The 18,287-nt window shown below is 39.5% G+C and overlaps 1 protein-coding gene across 3 annotated transcripts in view; it reads right to left on the bottom strand.

Annotated features, from left to right (window-relative positions):
- Nucleotides 1–7,707: 7,707 nt before the first annotated feature.
- Nucleotides 7,708–18,287, bottom strand: part of SPIN1 (spindlin 1) — a 39,050-nt gene continuing 28,470 nt past the window's right edge. For 2 of the 3 annotated variants that reach the window (XM_069961705.1, XM_069961706.1), the window contains exons 3-7: nucleotides 15,867–15,915; nucleotides 13,435–13,688; nucleotides 11,884–12,117; nucleotides 10,513–10,545; nucleotides 7,708–8,773 (exon numbers count right to left, since the gene is read on the bottom strand). In XM_069961705.1, the coding sequence (XP_069817806.1) occupies nucleotides 8,574–8,773; nucleotides 10,513–10,545; nucleotides 11,884–12,117; nucleotides 13,435–13,688; nucleotides 15,867–15,915 (770 nt within the window). In that variant the 3' untranslated portion in view covers nucleotides 7,708–8,573. The remainder of the gene's footprint in view (nucleotides 8,774–10,512; nucleotides 10,546–11,883; nucleotides 12,118–13,434; nucleotides 13,689–15,866; nucleotides 15,916–18,287) is intronic. The other variant, XM_069961707.1, reaches the window with a different exon arrangement.

The following is an 18,287-nucleotide window of genomic DNA, read 5'->3' as shown; positions in this document are numbered from 1 at the left end:
CCAATGTAAGGCTTGGGCAGAGGGGTGAGTAGAGGCGTACTTACACCTGCAATCAAATGCCTTACTGATGGACAATTGCTGTGAAGAGGCGCTTGACGGTGACGACGGAGCAGGCACAGGCGAAGACGAAGGTACCAAAGTGGCTGAAGCACAGGCAGATGGCAAGGTGTCCTGGCTGGTGGTCTGGACTGTAGCGCTAGGAGAGAGAACATGGGAAGAGTCAGCACCAGGCGCAGGTTCTTCTGTGTTTTCTCTTTCCCACTGAGCCCAGTGCTTTGCTTCTAGGTGACAGCGCATGGCTGGGGTAGTCAAGTTGCTCTTCTCCAAGCCTCTACTTATTTTTGAGTGACATATCGTGCACACCACGCTCAGATTATCATCCGTGCAAACATTAAAAAACCTCCACACCAAAGAACTGCATGACCTCAAGGGGGGAGCTTGGCGTGACTGGCTGCTTCAGCCCGGCCTCCGCTGACTCATCTGTCCTCTACTTCTGTCTCTTTGCGCCTTTTTTGGTGCGACGTGGACTTCTACACCTACACTACTTTCCCCACTGAACATCACCCCTTGCCAGGTCAAGTTGTTTGCTTCCTCGTCCAGCCCCTCCTCTTCAATATCCTCACTCTGTTACTCCTCCTGCACACTGGGCATGTCCTGGGATTTATCAAGTATTTGAACACTGTCCAATTGGGGAAAAGGACCTGAAAAGAGCTTCTCAGAGTGGGCAAGGGTGGGATGACTATGATGGACTAATTGTGCAGGTTTGGAGACATGTCAGACTCTTGGCTAGCCTCAAGACTAGAGTGAGTGGATAAATGACTGGAAGCATTCTCCACCATCCATCATAATACTTGGTCACGCTGATAAGGCCTCAACAGTTATGTACCCCACCCCCTGCACAACTGTCCTATAAAGCCAGGGATGGTAGATGTATGCGATACTGAATGTCCCTCTGAAGCACGTGCTGTATCCCCAATCACTTAAGCGCGGCTTGAAACCCCAGCAGCATTTCCACAGCCCTGTCCTCTTCACTTTACCCTACGCATTCTAGCTGTTTAAAGGGGAAGTCCAGGCAAAATAATTTTAAGATGTTTTACACAACAAAAGGTTATGAAAATTACTAATAGACACTTATAGGAAACTCACCTATAGTGCATTTTCCCTGCATTTACTAGAGCATGGCATGTTCAGGTCTCTGTAAAGTTGGTGATGTCACGTCACATAAACTGCTGACACCTGCTGCAGCGGTGGGACAGACTGGAGCAGCAGGAGGCAGCAGTTTATGTAACGTGACATCACCAACTTTACAGAGACCTGAACACACCATGCTGTAGCAAATGCAGGGAAAATGCACTATAGGTGCATTTCCCATAATAAGTGTCTATTAGTAATTTTCATAACTTTTGTTGGGCAATAACATATCTTAAAATTATTTTGTCCAGACTTCCCCTTTAACTTCAATACAATTTAGCTGTACCAGATAGTTTTTAATTTATCCCACACGCAGCATACAGCCATTTACCGGATATAGAATTGTTTTTACAACAATAGAAATAAGGGATGGTCACCGCCTTTCCTGGACGCACGCTGCGCAAATCTGTAGTAGCAAGATAACAGATAGATTATCCCCCACACACTGTATACACTCAGTGGGAATACACACTGGGAGACATGTATGAAAGGCGTAAATGCCTTTTTTAGGCAAAAAATACTTTAGTCGTAAAAATATTCGCAAATGGTAACGAGGGTGCAGCCTCTGCAACATTTATTTTTTCTGTGAAAAAAATGATACTGAAACTTATGCCAGTTTTTTGCACGGAGCCAGTCCAGATCGGGATTTATGTAGAGGCAATGTGTCTCCACATAAATCCCCTGAGCTGCAAAGCCATTTGTAAGCCCGGCCTAAAAAAAAAAACAAAAAAAAAAAAAAACCCAGACTTCATAAATGTGCCCTACTGTGTATACACATTGCCTTTGTCACTACAGCTTGTAAATTATTATTTTTTTGTTTTAGCCCTAACAAGGGCTTTTGGGAGTCCCTTCCTACCTAACCACCTAAAAATGCTTTCACTGGAAGCAGACTGCACAAATCTGTAGTAGCAAGATAACAGCTAATATCCCACAGACACTGTATACACGATCAGTGGGTATACGCACTGTGTATACACACTGCCTGTGTCACAACAGCTTGTAAATCTGTTTTTCTTTAGTTTTAGCCCTAACAAGGGCTTTTGGGGGTCCCTTCCTACCTAACTTCACCTAAAACCTTCCTCTCCCTGCTTTACAGTCTGTCCCTCTCTAGCTCCAAACAGCAAGTAACACCAATCTCAAATCGCTATTCTTTTGTTCAGGAGGTCACATGGTTTAGCCAGCCAATCACAGTTTTGTTTTTTTTCATAAAGTTCTGCATATTCCTAGTGCCTGTCCCTCCCCCCTGCATGTTTATTGGCTGGAAAAAACAATGTCTGCTCGCAAATCTCTTTCCTACACCAGCGCTTTAACCACTTAGTTTTTTTCCCTAATCTCCTGCTGCCTCTCTGGCGTGGTACAGGTAGTATTTACAAAATTACTATTTTAGAGGTACTTGCCTTAATCTTACCACCCAAGTTACTGAAATAATTTTTAAGGCGCCTCCACCTACCTCTAACCTAGTCATTGGTGCCAAACTGCACCATGACCACTGGGTCTTTACCAGCCCCTCTGAAATCTGTAATCCCGATCCACAATGTGTCTAACGCACACACCAGGAAGACACACTAGTCAACAATCCCGGTCTTTGTGACCAATTGCTCTGTTCTCTAATTGTACTCCTATTCCCCTCTTTACTGGAGCAGAAACATCTCTGGATGTCAGAGGCAGTGTCTTGCTACAGTAATGCAATTCCTGAACTAACATCCACGTCATCTGCCAGTTTAGAAAACCAGATGGGGCATGCCAGATTATAACTAGCTTCCTTGGTGTTATTCCCACTAACCAGGCATTAATACATACTATATTCAGACTCCTTTAAGCCCGTTGGTATATATTGTAGTAATATGCTCCCAGCTTTGTAAGCTTGTTTTTTCTTCTTCCCAGGTTTCTATCAATATTAAACACATAAAACATATAAATGAGCTTTTTCTATATCCAACCTGTCACCACCTTAACGTAACACAAACAGCCCCCGACACCTGATAAAATCTGCATTTCTGATAAACTGTATTCTAATCAATAATATGTGAATATGCTTCTGCCATGCTCAAAAAAGCTATGTACCACCGAATCTATCTTTGTATATTGGTAGGAAGTTATAGAAGTTACATCTTCACCACTATCAAGCTTTGTACAGCAAGCTTAAAAATGCCCGGGTTCGGGTCAACCCGAACGCGAACGTTCGGTATTTGATTAGCTGGGGCTGCTGAACTTGGATAAAGCTCTAAGGTTGTCTGGAAAACATGGATACAGCCAATGACTATATCCATGTTTTCCACATAGCCTTAGGGCTTTATCCAAGTTCAGCAGCCACCACTAATAAGTTCGGTTTTGGATCGACTCGAGCATGCTAGAGGTTCGCTCATCTCTACTTGCTACATCTTGCTGGGCGGAGAAACAGTCCAGGACGGCCATCCACTGTCCACATGGTCCGCAAAATTTAATCAAAAAATACACTGTGGGAACGTGGCCCAACATAGCAAACCTAAAACATGAAAAGCTAACATCCAAAAGGAGAAAAGGAATAATACTAGAATATACTGAACAGTGTGTTAAAAGTTGCAAACAGCTGCCTTCCATTAACAAATATCCTTTAGAATAACAAAAACACAACACTAACACAACCCAGAACTGTATAAATAAAAATGAATGTCTCAGATGTTGAGGTCCACTAAAATACAAACACCTAACAAAAAGTGCTGTACAGGCAGGGTAAGTTTTTAATATATACCTGGGGAGGGGGCGATTTAAAGCAAAAAAAAAAACAAAAAACTACACTTTACCTCCCTGGCTCCTGCACCACCGCTGGTATTGCAACACTCTATCCCCACTGTGCAGACAGTTCCAGGTTGTGGCACTGTGACACTGCAGGCCAGTGTCTCATCAGTTAAGAGTGTTGACTAGGCAGGCCGCACAGTAGTTGAGCCTTTTTTTCTGTCTGAAAAGATCGCTAATGTGTATAATAAATTACAGATTTAGATTAACCCTTTAAGGACGGAGGACAAAATGGCCTCAACGACCGCGCCAATTTTCAGTTTTGCGTTTTTGTTTTTTCCCTCCCTAGTTTCTAAGTGCTATAACTCTTATTTTTCAATCTACAGGGCCATGTAAGGGCTTGCTTTTCTCAGGAACAGGTGTGCTTTGTAATGAGGTCTTTCAATCTACCATAACACGTATGATAAACCCCCAAAATATTTATAGAGTGAAATTGGGGGGGGGGGGGGGGGGGGACAAACAATTCTGCAAAAACATTATTTTTATTTATTTATTTTTTTTTTTGGGGGGGGGGGGGGGGGTGTTACATACTGCACTTTACGGTAAAACTGACATAACATTCTATAGGTCAGTCTAAATACAGCAATATGCAGTTTATTTAAATAAATTGTAATATATAAAAAATAAAAAAAAATCAACTTGACGTTTTACCGCTTTTGGTTTACGCTGTTCACCAAACAGGAATATTGTTTTAATTTTATAGATCGGACAATTACGCTTGCTACGGTATATAATGTTTTTTTGTTATCTTTTATTTATGAAATGGAAAAGTTGGGCAATTTAATTTATTGGGGAAGGGGCTATGGCATGTTTTTAAAAACTTATTTTTATTTTTTTATTTTACACTTATGTCCCCCTAGGGGACTATAACATACTTACATTATATACACTGATCATTGCTATGCCATAGCATGACTGCCAGGAGGACGGTAAGGGACCTCCAGCAGTCAGAAACCCCGCAGTCACAGTACCAATCGGGAAAGTAACAGGAGCCCAGATTCTGCCATTGATGTAGGTGCCGTACTACATCAGTGAGATGGAATTGCGGCACCGCAGGGGTTAATGGCACTTCCGGACTCACTGGTGTATCGGTACATCACGATCCTTGAGGGGTTAAAGGAATTTAAAAAGTAACAAACATTTATGAATAAGATACAGTGTGGTACCTATAAATTGTGACAAAACCTAAATAGACAGCTTAATGTGTTGACAGCAAATGCACAAGGTCAGTGCACTTTAAAATGACACTGTCGCCCCCTTTTTGCATTCTGACTTCTCTACACAGGTCTAATGGGAAAATTTTGCAGTTTTCATACATTACATCATACGTCATCGTCATGGTGCTTTTTCCAGTAAAAAGTGATCTTTTATTGTCTGCGGATTGGGATAAGTGGGCGGGGCTTCACTGTGAAGCACCACTTAGACCCGCCCCAGTGCCACTTAACCCTGCCCCCTCTGACATAATCATCACATAGGGTCGGCCTAAAGGTCTAGGCCCCACCCCCACTAGATTGGCCCACACCAAAGGCCACTGAGGGGGTGGGACCTATGTGGTGATGTCATGAAGGGGCGGGGCTAAGCGACACTTCACACATGAAGCCCCTCCCACTTATCCCAATCCGCAGATAATAAAAGATCACTTTTTACTGGAACAAGGACCATGACGTATGATGTAACATAAGGTATGAAAACTGCTAAATTTACCCTTTACATCTGTGTAGAGAAGTCAGAATGCAAAAAGGGGGTGACAGCGTTACTTTAAATTTACATTCACTCAAAGCAAGGCAAGCAAACTAGATACAGAACAAAAAAAAAAAAGGATATTTTGGGTGGCGGTGATAGTTAAAAAAAATATATATATTTATAAATAAAAACATTTCACACATGCACCTTTTATTTATAACCATAAGCATACTAACTAAGCATGCAAAAAAGAATGGACTGGTCAATCAAATTCTTCATATATATTTTATGTAGTATTACATGGCAGCCTGACATCACGCACACAAAATACAATTATACATCAGAAAAAAAGGCCGAAAATAGGATTACAAACAAAACACAGCTTGCAGTTCAGTCCTGTAAAATTTCTGGACAACTTCAAACCACTTTTATCCAGGTATCGAGATGTAAGGTAACAGTAAATGCAAGCACTGCATGCAGATCTAAATCGTGAGCCCTAACAAAAACCTGAAAAGAGATGAATGGTGAAACTTCTTTAATGTACATGCACCTGACTTAACAGGTGAAATCCAATGCAACAGAAGCATAAAAAAATGTACAGAAAAATGTATAAACAGTAAATATACATGTAACCTTAAGGACAAAAAGTTATATTGCATTAAAAAAAAAAAAAAAAAAAAAAAAAAAAAAAGGCCCAATTTGACAATACATACTGTGCGTTTCCAACTGCGCACACACGCACATTTACAATGTGTTACAAACTATAGTGGTGGGCTCACGGAGCCAGGCTCTGCTTTGAGATTTACATGCAGGACTCTTCAGAGTCAATAATAGTCACTTTAGAGATCTGCAGGATAGAAACACTGTTGCAAATCTATGTACTTTGCTGAATACACAAAAACATGATGATTCAAGACCTTTAGTGTGTAACACAAAAAGACAAAGCTGTTCACTCAATACCCTCTGTGTTTGCTTGCCCAAAAGAACATTCAATAAAGTACTGAAATAGCAATGGACAACTACACTGACATTAATTTTGAGCAGTAGGAAAAAAAAAAATAACATTACAAGGCATTCGCCATAAGGCTAAATATGAAACATGGCAGAAAGATTCTGTAAAAAGAACGCCACAAGGTTTTAAGTGAGTAACAGTTCAGCACTCTCGTGCAGTAACAGGAGGTAAGTGCTAAAACTTAGCAGCAAAAGGGGGACAAAATAAAAACCCTATAAAGTATCATGGTAACCTGCTCCCTTAAGAATTGTACAGAGAAAGTTATATTGGAGGACACATGCGGCTTTTCTGTATCCATTGAGCAAAAAACACACCTCGTCCAATACTGGCTTGAAATACATGGTACACAGGATTATTTGTCAAAGTATACCAAATGATATTCCAAATGAAAGAAATTTAAGTTTACAGAGAAAAAAAAAAGTTGGCACCAACACAGTAAGCTTAGTCAACATTATAAGATGGTTAGAATTAAGCACAACTGGGAAATAAACTCAGTTGCATGGCATTTTAGATGTTCAATACTTATTTGGGGAAGTGTAAGATCTTAAACATCTTCGGATTACTCTAGAAGTCAACATACAAAACTTTAAAAGAAAAAAATCTGTGCAAAACATAACGCTGAGGGGAGAAAACTGATGAAAAAGCCATCTGTAATATGAACACATTCTTACATACAAACTTATGTGGTAAGATCTTTACTTTTCTTCAGCAGACAACATTCTAAATGTCAGTGTGTAAGAACAATTTACCGCTTGTCATTTCCCCAAAGTGATGATGATTAGGATTTGTAAAATTATGTCACAACTTGGCATGGACAGATCTTTATTCAGCGTAGTCTGTATGTATTGTTTCTTTCCTGCTAGGTTTAAGAAACTTACATGCTTGTCTAAGGCTGTAGATTAAAATTCTGCTTCAGGAGTGGTAAAGGGCTGTCAAAACTTGAGAAGCGTAAATAGTTTCTCTTTATGGTAGTGGAATAATTAAAAAAAAATCAAACACAAATAAATAAAAGTTGACCAGCAGCAAATGACTGGGGGGGGGGGGGGGGGGGGGGGGGCAACCTAAAAAAACCTAGCTAAACACATAAAGGAGGAGAAATAATAGAAGAGGAACTTAAAAAGGAAAAATGCGGGAAGCATGGACACTCCTCACTAACAGGACAGACGTAACACTGGAAAGAAAGTTTTAATGCGGTTTAACTCGGTGCAGAATTGCCCCACAACCTAAGACATCATGTCCAGGGTAAAACCAAGAGTTAGGAAACGTTGTCTTTATTTTTTGTATCAATACATTGTCTTTCATTTACACAGCTGCACTAGTGTTACCATATATAATGTGGAGCATTAGGCCAATTCGAAGCCAATGAACATCAGACAGATATTCAACAGAATTTTGCCAAGGGTTTGGCAAACTATTGGTGTGAACCATAAGTCAATACTTCACAGTGCAATGTTTTTGCTGGAACTCACAGCGCAAGCATCATTTACCCCTACTGCCTTCAACAAAGACGTTGGAAGCAAAAATAATGGACACCTACTTTACGGAAGTTAGACATACCAAACAGTTCTCTGTAGAGTAAGGAATGAGTGCTTCAGAAATACAATTTCTATACCATTATTTCTCAATCTTGTCTTTGCGCTAAGACACCTCCTGCTTTAAAAACTCATGTTGAAAAACAGTGTCCCTAAATCCAAAACATGTCAATCTTTGAAAGTGGTTCTTTCCTTTATAAGAGAAAGACGGATAGGCATGTTGTTCAAACAAAATGACTTTTCCCTTTCTTTTGTACACAACACCAGGGATTGTGGGTTCGCAGGAATATCAGTTTCTGTAGTCAGAAAGCAATAAGTCTTTCTACAAATTTTACATATATTTAGATCCACAAGTTTGGCAAGGGTGTCCACAATCCCCCTTAGGATGTCTTCACCAAATCGTAGACATAAATATGGAAATCGTCATCAAACTTTATGAAGTAAACAGAGGGCTTGGCTTCCACTTGATGAATAACCATGCCAGTCCTTTTTGAGCCATCTTCTTTGGCATATTCCACTTGCTTCCCCACCAGGCTGTCAACAACTTCACCTGGTTCTCTTTCAGCTGGAGGAGAGTCATCTATTGGTAGTATAAAAAATAAAAAAAAAATAAAAAAAAAAATTAGAAGAATAAAAGTCTCACTTTTTTAATATAAATCCAAAATTAAAGCCTATAGAGGTCGTCACTAATGACATCTCTCCTTGAAAAATCAGCCAGGGCAATATAAAATGCTTTTTACATAAATACATTTTCTTTTCTATAGAATACATTCTATTTGACTAAAATTCTACAAAAAGGTGGATTTTTGTTAGTTTTTTTTTCTTCATGTAAACCCTGATTCTGTAGCACATGAAAAATCAACAAACTTGCATTAGTTGGGAAAAAAAAAATCAGTGACAGACGTGGAAGATCTTACGGTATTTGATATGAAAGGAAGATGTAAAAGGGGGTTATTTGAAAAGTACATGGAAACATGAAGACAATATAAAAGACTGCATTTTTAATGCATACCATCTGTGATAATATAAGGTATAATACCCCCTCAAAGAGTTATAGAAATATTAAAAAAATAAGATTACCGCCTGCTCTTTCATCCTAGTTGCAAAATCCTTAAAAGTGTCATGGTCATTTTTTTTTTTTTTTTGCAGAAAATCAATAGTACAGCCGATTTTATGAAACTGGGTTTATTAGGCAAATATGCCATTATCTACATTCAAAAAGACTTTCCCTCAGGTCCCCTTTTCCCTCTTCACTCTCATCCACTGCTCATTATGAGGAAATCTCGACTTTTTTACTCATTCGAACCCTGTCTGTTCTATGAAGAGGAGGGAGATTAGTCGCCAGCAGAGAACACAGGATTACACAGCGGGACCTGTGTGAAAGCCGGTATTCAGAGGTCAGTGCTGACTTCAGAGGAGATAGCCCGGTAATGTAGCTGTAAATTAACTCTTTGTTGTCCTGTGGTGCCTTATCTCCCTCAACTCCACCCCTCTCCATAAGAGAACCATGAAGACAGGGGGGAGAGCATTTTTCATGATAAAAATGCATTTTTCGACTAATAAACCCAAGTACAAAGTTTCTTAAAATTGCCTGTACTATTGATTTCTGCAAAAAAATTTTTTAAAAAGACAGTGACACTTTAAACTGCAACCATCATTAATGGAAAAAAAAAATAAATAAAGCTTGACATGTGAAAACTTTGATCAGTTGGGGGTCTGAGTGTTCAGACCCGACCCGGGAGAAGTCCGCATGCAGAGGGTTCTCTCCCAGCTTTGCGGCATGTGACCTGGTCAGCCACATAATGCAAGTCTATGGGGCCATCCCGGTCAGACAGCGCAATGAGAGGAATGAATGACAGTATGGATTTGTCCTGGCCGACTCTCCTGATCAGTCTCACTCAGAACATTTGGACCAACACCAACCAAAATTTTTGACATGTCTCTGACAGGTACTGCAAATGCAAAATTCCTTATAATACATGAGTAGTCGTTTTAGGACAAATAAATTAGTACTTAAATAGGGTCAATTGTGTTTTGTTTTAACTAATGTAGGATTTAATTTTATCACCCAGCTTTTCAGCAGAAGAAAGACTACTGAGTAAATTGGTGGATTTCTTAGTGTTATACAAATAGAGGAAATAGACCTTAAGGGTGCGTTCACACCTACAGGATCTGCAGCAGATTTGATGCTGTGTTCAGTTATTTAAATGAAATCTGCTGCAGAAAATCAGCTGCAGATCCTGTAGGTGTGAACGCACCATAAAAGAGTCCTTATACGGTATATGAAAAGATTATATGAACAAATGTAAAATGGATTACCTTTTTTATTCTTTGGCATGGATGAAGAATGTCCTAATAAGTATAATAATATGATTAATATAGATAATTTATAAATTAGAACAATAAAATAGAAGTGATAGTCACCATCTCTGGATGATAATCAATGAAGTTAAGAGGAGGAAGCAAGGGTACAGACCATAGAGGCTTATATTGTTTGCACCACTCATGTATTATACCAGGAATATAGTTATATACTAGTCATATCATTATATACCGCTGAAGCCATATGTTTACATACACTTAGGCTAAAGTCATTTTTTTTATCCCCTCCACAGACTGCATGTTTTTGAAAAACATTTAGGATCTGTTGGAAAAATAGCTTGTGTCACGTGCAAAGAGAATTTAAAAATTTTTCTAAAATATTATAACTCCATTGGGTCAGAAGTTCACATACACCGAAGTTAACTGCCCCTTTAAATAAATTAGTCTTTAGAAGCTTCTGTGATGCAAATTGCTATCACTGCACCTGCAGCAGTATGTCTAGCCCTAGTTGTAAGATTTCACAGAACAAAAAACTGGTCCACACGGCTGGTACATCCTTGGGAACAATTTCCAAATCCCTAGAGGTACCACATTAAAATGATATCCACTATGGGACCACATAGCATCCATACTGCTCGGGAAGGTCCCCAAGAGATGGTATTTTAGGTGCAAAATATATCAATCCAGGACTAGTAAATGTGAAATCAAATCAGAGTAAAAGGGTTTTCCAGTGTTAGAAAAACATGGCCACTTTCTTCCAGAGACAGCACAAATCTTGTCTCCAGTTTGGGTGTAGGTTTTGCAAGCTTATTTGCAAACCACACCTGAACTGGAGACCAGGAGCAATGTGGCCATGTTTTTCTAATGCTGGAAAACCCCTTTAAAGAGTCATCTATATCGACATTAAAATGTGTCCTGGGCTGTTCAACTAGAAAGCAGACACTGACTGAACCATAAAAAAAAAAAAAAGTTATAGGTAATACTCCAACCACTGGCCAGCTGAAGAGCCGACTATTGTGCCTCATAGAAAGTAATAAAGCAATTAGGTTGGATTTGATAGACAGCCAGGGAGAGACGTGCATTGTCATGAGCTATGAAAAACTCTGGGTTCTTTCGATTGTAAAAAAAAATTACTGATGTTCCCACAGGACAATCCATGCCACAATTACAGTCCATAGAGCTTAGAGTCAGTAATTTTTATGGAATGCAAACTGTAAATATACGCACAGTGTGAACAGCCCAAATGAATTCAACGGTCTGTAATTGTGGATTCGCAGTCACGGGCAAAACTACAGAACAGGTGAATACAGCCTAATACGGGAAGTATTTCCATTCATACGGTAAGCAAAAGATATTAGAATGTCCTACTTGAATCTGGCATAATGCGAAGATCTCCTTCTTTGTAGTCATCTAAAAGTTGATACATATATAAGACAGGGTCCTTTTCATAGGTTATATAAAACCAGGTGTTCATAATGGGTGCTCTTGCCAAAACCATCCCTCTCCATTCATCTTTGGAGCCATCTTCTGTTTCAAACATATGTTCTACAGCTTTACCAATCATTGTGTCCGCTAAATGGGCATCACTGATTCTGGAAGATGCTTCAAGAGAGAAATACAAAGATTTCACAAAAGTGTTTATTAATCAGATCACAAAAATTTTTACTGAGAAAACAAAAAAAAAAGTAAACTGAATTCATAAGTGAAGTTATTTTCTGTACAACAATTAGACCAGGCATTAGAGCCAAGACTCACATTCCCTGCACATTCTGGCTCAAAGGACTCCATGGTTTTTGGCAGAGAAAGAATCCGTGCTTCAGTGCACTTTATAGATTGAGAAACATCAGAGGTCAATGGAGAATCCCCAATTCATAACCGAGGTACATGCAGCCTCAACCTGCACAACATCTAGAACTGCTCACTTTAAAAGGTGATTAAAAGAGTAATGCTGCGTTTACACGGAATGATTATCGTTCGAATTTTCACAATAACGATCGCATTTGAGCGATAATTGGCTCGTGTAAACACAGCAAACGATCAAGTGACGAGAAAGAAATCGTTCATTGTGATCTTTCAAGTTCTCAAATTGTCGTTGGGAGTTCACCAAAAATTCGCAGATCGCTTCGTGTAAACAGTCTTTCAAAGATTCACCCTATTCGTGAGATGGGCTTAATCGATCTTAAAAAAAGATTGCAATAACGATTTTTTCGTCTAAACACTGATTGCTACAAAATCTTTAAACAATCGATTGGGTGAAATATCATTTTGTGTAAACGGACCATAACTCGAATTCTCAAATGATTGATCCTCTTGGCTCATAGATTTGGCACCATCTTTCCTTACGCCACTTCTTGGCTGGATTACTCTACTCCAATATTTTGCACCAGAATCATGGCACACACATCGTAAATAAATTTTATGACTCCTCTAAGCCACACCTCCTTTTTAGACACATTTTAAGACACATTTTAAGGCAGTCTGGTCTAGTGTGGCACAAACGTATAATAACCAACCGCTCTAATAACTTTTTGTTTACCACAAAGATGATTTCTGGCACACTTAACATGCTAAATTTCCCCCCATTATTACCGCAAAACAAAAAATGGATATGTGCACACTAAGGAATACGGGTGGATCACCCGCAACAGATTCCGCAGCTCGCACCCACGCGCATCTCCACCTGTGTCATAGACGCCATTCTATGCACAGGCAGATTCCGTCGTCCGCCTGATGAATGAACCATAGAATGGAGTCTACAGCATGAGCTGAGATGCACGTGGCCATGAGCTGTGGAGGCGGGTTATCTGTCTAGATTCCTTAGTGTGCACAGACCATAACACACACACACAAATAGTGCGAGTGTACATGGTCCCTTGTCCAGCAAATGCAATATACCACTGATAAATTTCATGCACTTACCAACTCTGTCTGGAAGAACTTCAAGAGCTGACACCCTTTCATCTTTGTGAAGCTCAAGTCCATATACACAATCAAATCCATCATATTTTATAAGATACAGTGAAGGGTTGACTGGTACTTGATCCAAAACAGTTCCTTTCCATTGAGTTATTGGCCCACTGCCCTCCTTCCAGCCATGCTGTATCCTACAACCTACAATGTTTCTTCTTGGTTGAGAGATTGGTTTACTTGGTCCCATATTGCTTCGATGTTTCCTGAAAAGGACAACCAAATAATCCTGAGGGACGGTATACAGCTTTACACACCACTTATTTAACCCACTTAATCTAATCAAGTTGATGCAGTAGTCAATAGCACTGAAAAACTGTCTTGTTGAAGTTACATAAATACTATATTTGACGATAGACGGACAACTATTACCTGGGGCCCACAATACCCACTTCTCATTGGTTGCTGCTGGATGTTTGACATTTGTGGCAGCACAGAATTTATGATTTTACACAATTTCTACTAGATTTTATTAGTATGAATAGACAACTGTGCATTTTAACAGCAGCTTCGCTTAACATACAATTTTAAGCTATGTTCACACAACATATTTTTTGACAAGAATGGCAATTTTCAATTAAAATGGCAGTTCTTGTCGTAAAGTGTCGCACTGAAGTCAATGCAAACAACGGCCGTTGTTCACACAATGTATTGAACGGATGTTCGCCATGGACGTGGAAATAGTTGACATGTCAATTATTTCTGGACATTCTATATGGATTTCAATGCAATTATCAGGACAACACCCGACACAATGCCTAATGTTTAACCCTTTCCCGACTGCGGCTATTAGCGGAGAGGAGATCCCTTCTATCGTGCCAGCCGGGGGCTCAGCATCGCACTGATGCTAATCCCGTCTCGGCAAATCGATTCATCTGGTCTGCTGCAGAGATCGATCAGAGTAATACAGCAATGATCTGATCGATCATTGCTCTATTAAGTATACTGCAGTGATCTCTTTGGGAGTCCTGCAGGGGGGACTAAAAGTTAAAGTACAGAGTGAAAAAAAAAAGAAAAAAATGTTTATTTATAAAAAAAATCCCCTCCCCTAATAAAAGTCTGAATCACCCCCCTTTTCCCATTTTATAAATCCAGAAAAATTGTAATAAAAAGTGATTGTAAAGTCGCATGTACGCAATCAAGGCACCGATAGAAAGTATTACGGCGCAAAAAAATGACACCTCACACAGCCCCATAGACCAAAGGATAAAAGCGCTATAAGCCTGGGAATAGAGCAATTTTAAACATTTAGTTTAAAAAAAATAAATAAAATAAAAAAAAATGATGAAATAAACTTTATATAAATTACATATCGTTGTAATTGTACCGACTTGGGGATGAGATAACATGTCAGTTTTACTATAAAATGAATGGCGTAAACACAAAACCTCCGAAAATGAAAAATTCTTTTAAATTTTTTTCTATTTCACTGCACAAATATTTTTTTGTTTTTGTTTCACAGCATACTCTATGGAAACATTAAGTCTGCCATTGTATAGTACAATTAGTGGGGCTCATGTGGGTCTGTAGGTTAAAAAAGGCAAGCGTTATGGCCATTAAAACACGAGAAGGAAGAAACGAAAACGCAAAAACGAAAACTAGACCAGTCCTGAATGGGTTAAGTGGCAAACAGCAGTTGTTGGTACGCTGTGTGCACATAGCCTTTGGTGCATTCACACAGAGGTCGCAGTGGAATACTCGGTAATATTAAAGTCTATGCCACCGCATTCTCGCAGTGGATTTTTATTCCACTGTGAGAATGTAGTGAAAGCCATATTTAATTAGATGCCGATAAAGATAATAAACAGCAAATGCTTACCAGGCCACCCTCCTGCTTCAGTCCCCGGGTACCTGCGCACCGACAGCCCACTCAGCTGTCTCACTCGAGTCAGTAATTGGCTCAGTGGGTTATCAGTGTGCAGGTACCCGGAGACTTAAGCAGGAGTGTGACGAGGGAGCGTGGGCAGGTAAGCATTTGTTGTTTATTATCTTTACCAGATAGTTAAATATGGCTTTCACTACATTCTCACAGCGGTATGAAAATACAGATTTGCTGTGAAACTTGCTATTTGTGAACGCACCCTGAAGGAACATTGTGCGACTGCATAAATAGCAACTGCTGAATATAATGCAATTTACAATCTATAGCATGGGATTAGTAGTAGTATAATATTGTGTCCATATGTCTCCATAGTCTATGCGAGTGTTTCTGAACTACCCTCCTCTAGTCCTGGAGATGGAAAACACTGGTATAAGCAACAGTAGTAACAAGCACAATAGAACATTCTAATAGTCACTCTGAACATCCTTGCAGAATTACCATCATGTGAAGACCCTAAAAAAACACCACATGAGCATTAAACCAGAGTTTTCTCTATACTCACTTGTGAGAGGTCCTTTTCTTCATCATATTTGCTGAAACACCTGCATGTGCTGGTAGATAAGAAAGACATAGTTGACATTTCAATCAACACAAATTAAATAAATAAGAACTGATCTGTGTGAATGTACCCAATAATAAAAGGAATAATAATAATAAATAAGAGTAATAGAAGGAATGTTGCGGGGAACCCAGTCAGTCAGTGACGGCAAAGGAAAGGCTAAAATTATAAAGTCAAGTATACAGAGAAAACTGCAGCATTTCCAATTATTCATAACAAGATCAGGGCTCACTGGGAGGAGTTACTGGGCTGAAACAAGCTGGCTGCTCTTCATCCTGCCAGTGATCCCTCTTTATTTGTGAAAAGGGAGGGATATCTCAATCAATAGTGATGTAGAGGGGAGAATCTTGTTAGGGACAGCTCCAGTGACTTGAAGCCTTGATCCCGGGCAGTATTATAACTTTGCAGCTTTTTAATGTGATTTATGCTGCCCGTGGTTTGGGTGGCACAAAACTGGATCACTGAGGGAGTCACTGAGTAAGCCCTTCCCCTGTCTTCCCATCCTACTGTTATTAGCAACAACATCTGAGAGATTAAAAACTGGATTAGAATGGTCTTCAATCCCAGTTGTTGCAGCATAATTAACTGTAAAACATGACAAACATGAGTAGCCTGATAATCTCGGGAGACAAATTCTATAGGAGATCACAGTCATTTCACTTGTCATCAACTTTTTATAAAGAAAAGTTATAAAAAAAATTAAACTATAGATATATTGGTGAATATTTTAAATATATATCATTAACAGCATAAATCTACATTATGCTAATAAATGTTAGTAATTTATTTCATTAAAGGGGTAGTGCAGCACTAAGAAATTATTCAAAAAATAACACACATTACAAAGTTATGTATGTGAATGGCCCCCTTCCCCGTGTTCCCGGAAGTGTAGTGCATTATACATACCTGATGCGTGTTGACCCCCGTCCACAGTCTTCTGACAGTGATGTAATCTTCGGGAGACCGGTCGACCCGCTCTTGCCGTCCTTCATGCCGGCCCCCCTCTGCCGCGTCATAACTATGTTATGCACACAGTTATGCTCAGCCAATCGCGGCTGAGCAGCTGAGGACGCGGCACACGTCATCAGCTGCTCAGCCGCGATTGGCTGAGCACAGTATGCTTAGCCAATCGCGGCTGAGCACAGTTATGACGCGGCAGAGTAGGCCGGCAGGAGGGACGGTAGGAGCGGGTCAGCCGGCCTCCTAAAGATTACATCACTGTCAGAAGACTGTGGACGGGGGTCGACACGTATCAGGTATGTATAATGCACTACACTTCCGGGTCCACGGGCGGGGGTTGGGGGAACAGGCAGAAGGGGGCCATTCACATACATAACATACATTACAAAGTTGTCTAACTTTGTAATGTGTGTTATTTTGTGAATAATTTCTTAGCGCCGCACTACCCCTTTAACTCTATCCTTAATGTAATGCAAATGATGCTACTATGAGTAGTACACTACACTAGTGTTGAAAAACTGCCTAGCAGGTCAACTTCATATAAGGTTTTCTTTGAGTGCATTGTAACATGAAAAGGATCAAGAGAAATGGTTATTTATTTTATACATGAACAATAAGATTTCAGCCTGTGTTCTTTACCCAAGCAACATTTTTTGCTGCAAAACCTTAACATTCTTGTCTTTTCTTTAATAAAAAAATGTTTTAAAAAATTGAGGGGTCTAAAATTTCTTTAAAATTTCTTTTTTGATTGGATTCAAGTGACTACAACAACTTGCACATGGGAAAACAAGTTATTACAGTGGGGAAAACCTCATTACTGAATGTGCAGACAAAATCTTAATGTGACTATGCACATTAGCCCAAAGTTGATAAAACTGGACAAGTTTGCAGTCTTTGAATTTTTTGCCCCAATGTTAGTAGTTGAGTATGATTATCCATGAAAAACCAAGGATGGGGAGTGGATGTGTGCATGTGTCATGTTTAACCCTTTGAGGACCAAGCCCAAAATGACCTAGTGGACCGCGCAAATTTTCATTTTTTTTGTTTTCGTCTTTTCCTCCTTTCCTTCAAAGAGCTCTAGCACTTTGTCTTCTATCTACAGGGCCATGTAAGTGCTTGTTTTTTACAGGAGTAGTTGTACTTTGTAATGGCGTCTTTCATTCTACCATAAAATGTATGATGGATATAAATTAGTGAAATAAAATAGAATGAAATATGGTAACTTTTGGGGGGTTCCTGTGTCTACGTAATGTACTATACGGTAAAAGCGACATGATACCATTATTCTATAGGTCAGCCTTTTTTCACCTACAGGGCTGTATGGGGTGTTTCTGCCATGATCTCTAGTTTTTATTAATACCATATTTGTGAAGATACATATAAACACACACACACATTATATAT

Source organism: Dendropsophus ebraccatus, chromosome 3 (genome assembly GCF_027789765.1).
Source record: "Dendropsophus ebraccatus isolate aDenEbr1 chromosome 3, aDenEbr1.pat, whole genome shotgun sequence".
Taxonomy (NCBI): Eukaryota; Metazoa; Chordata; class Amphibia; order Anura; family Hylidae; genus Dendropsophus; species Dendropsophus ebraccatus.
The sequence above is the reverse complement of the archived record's forward strand: the minus strand, read 5'-3'. Positions and strand labels throughout refer to the sequence as shown.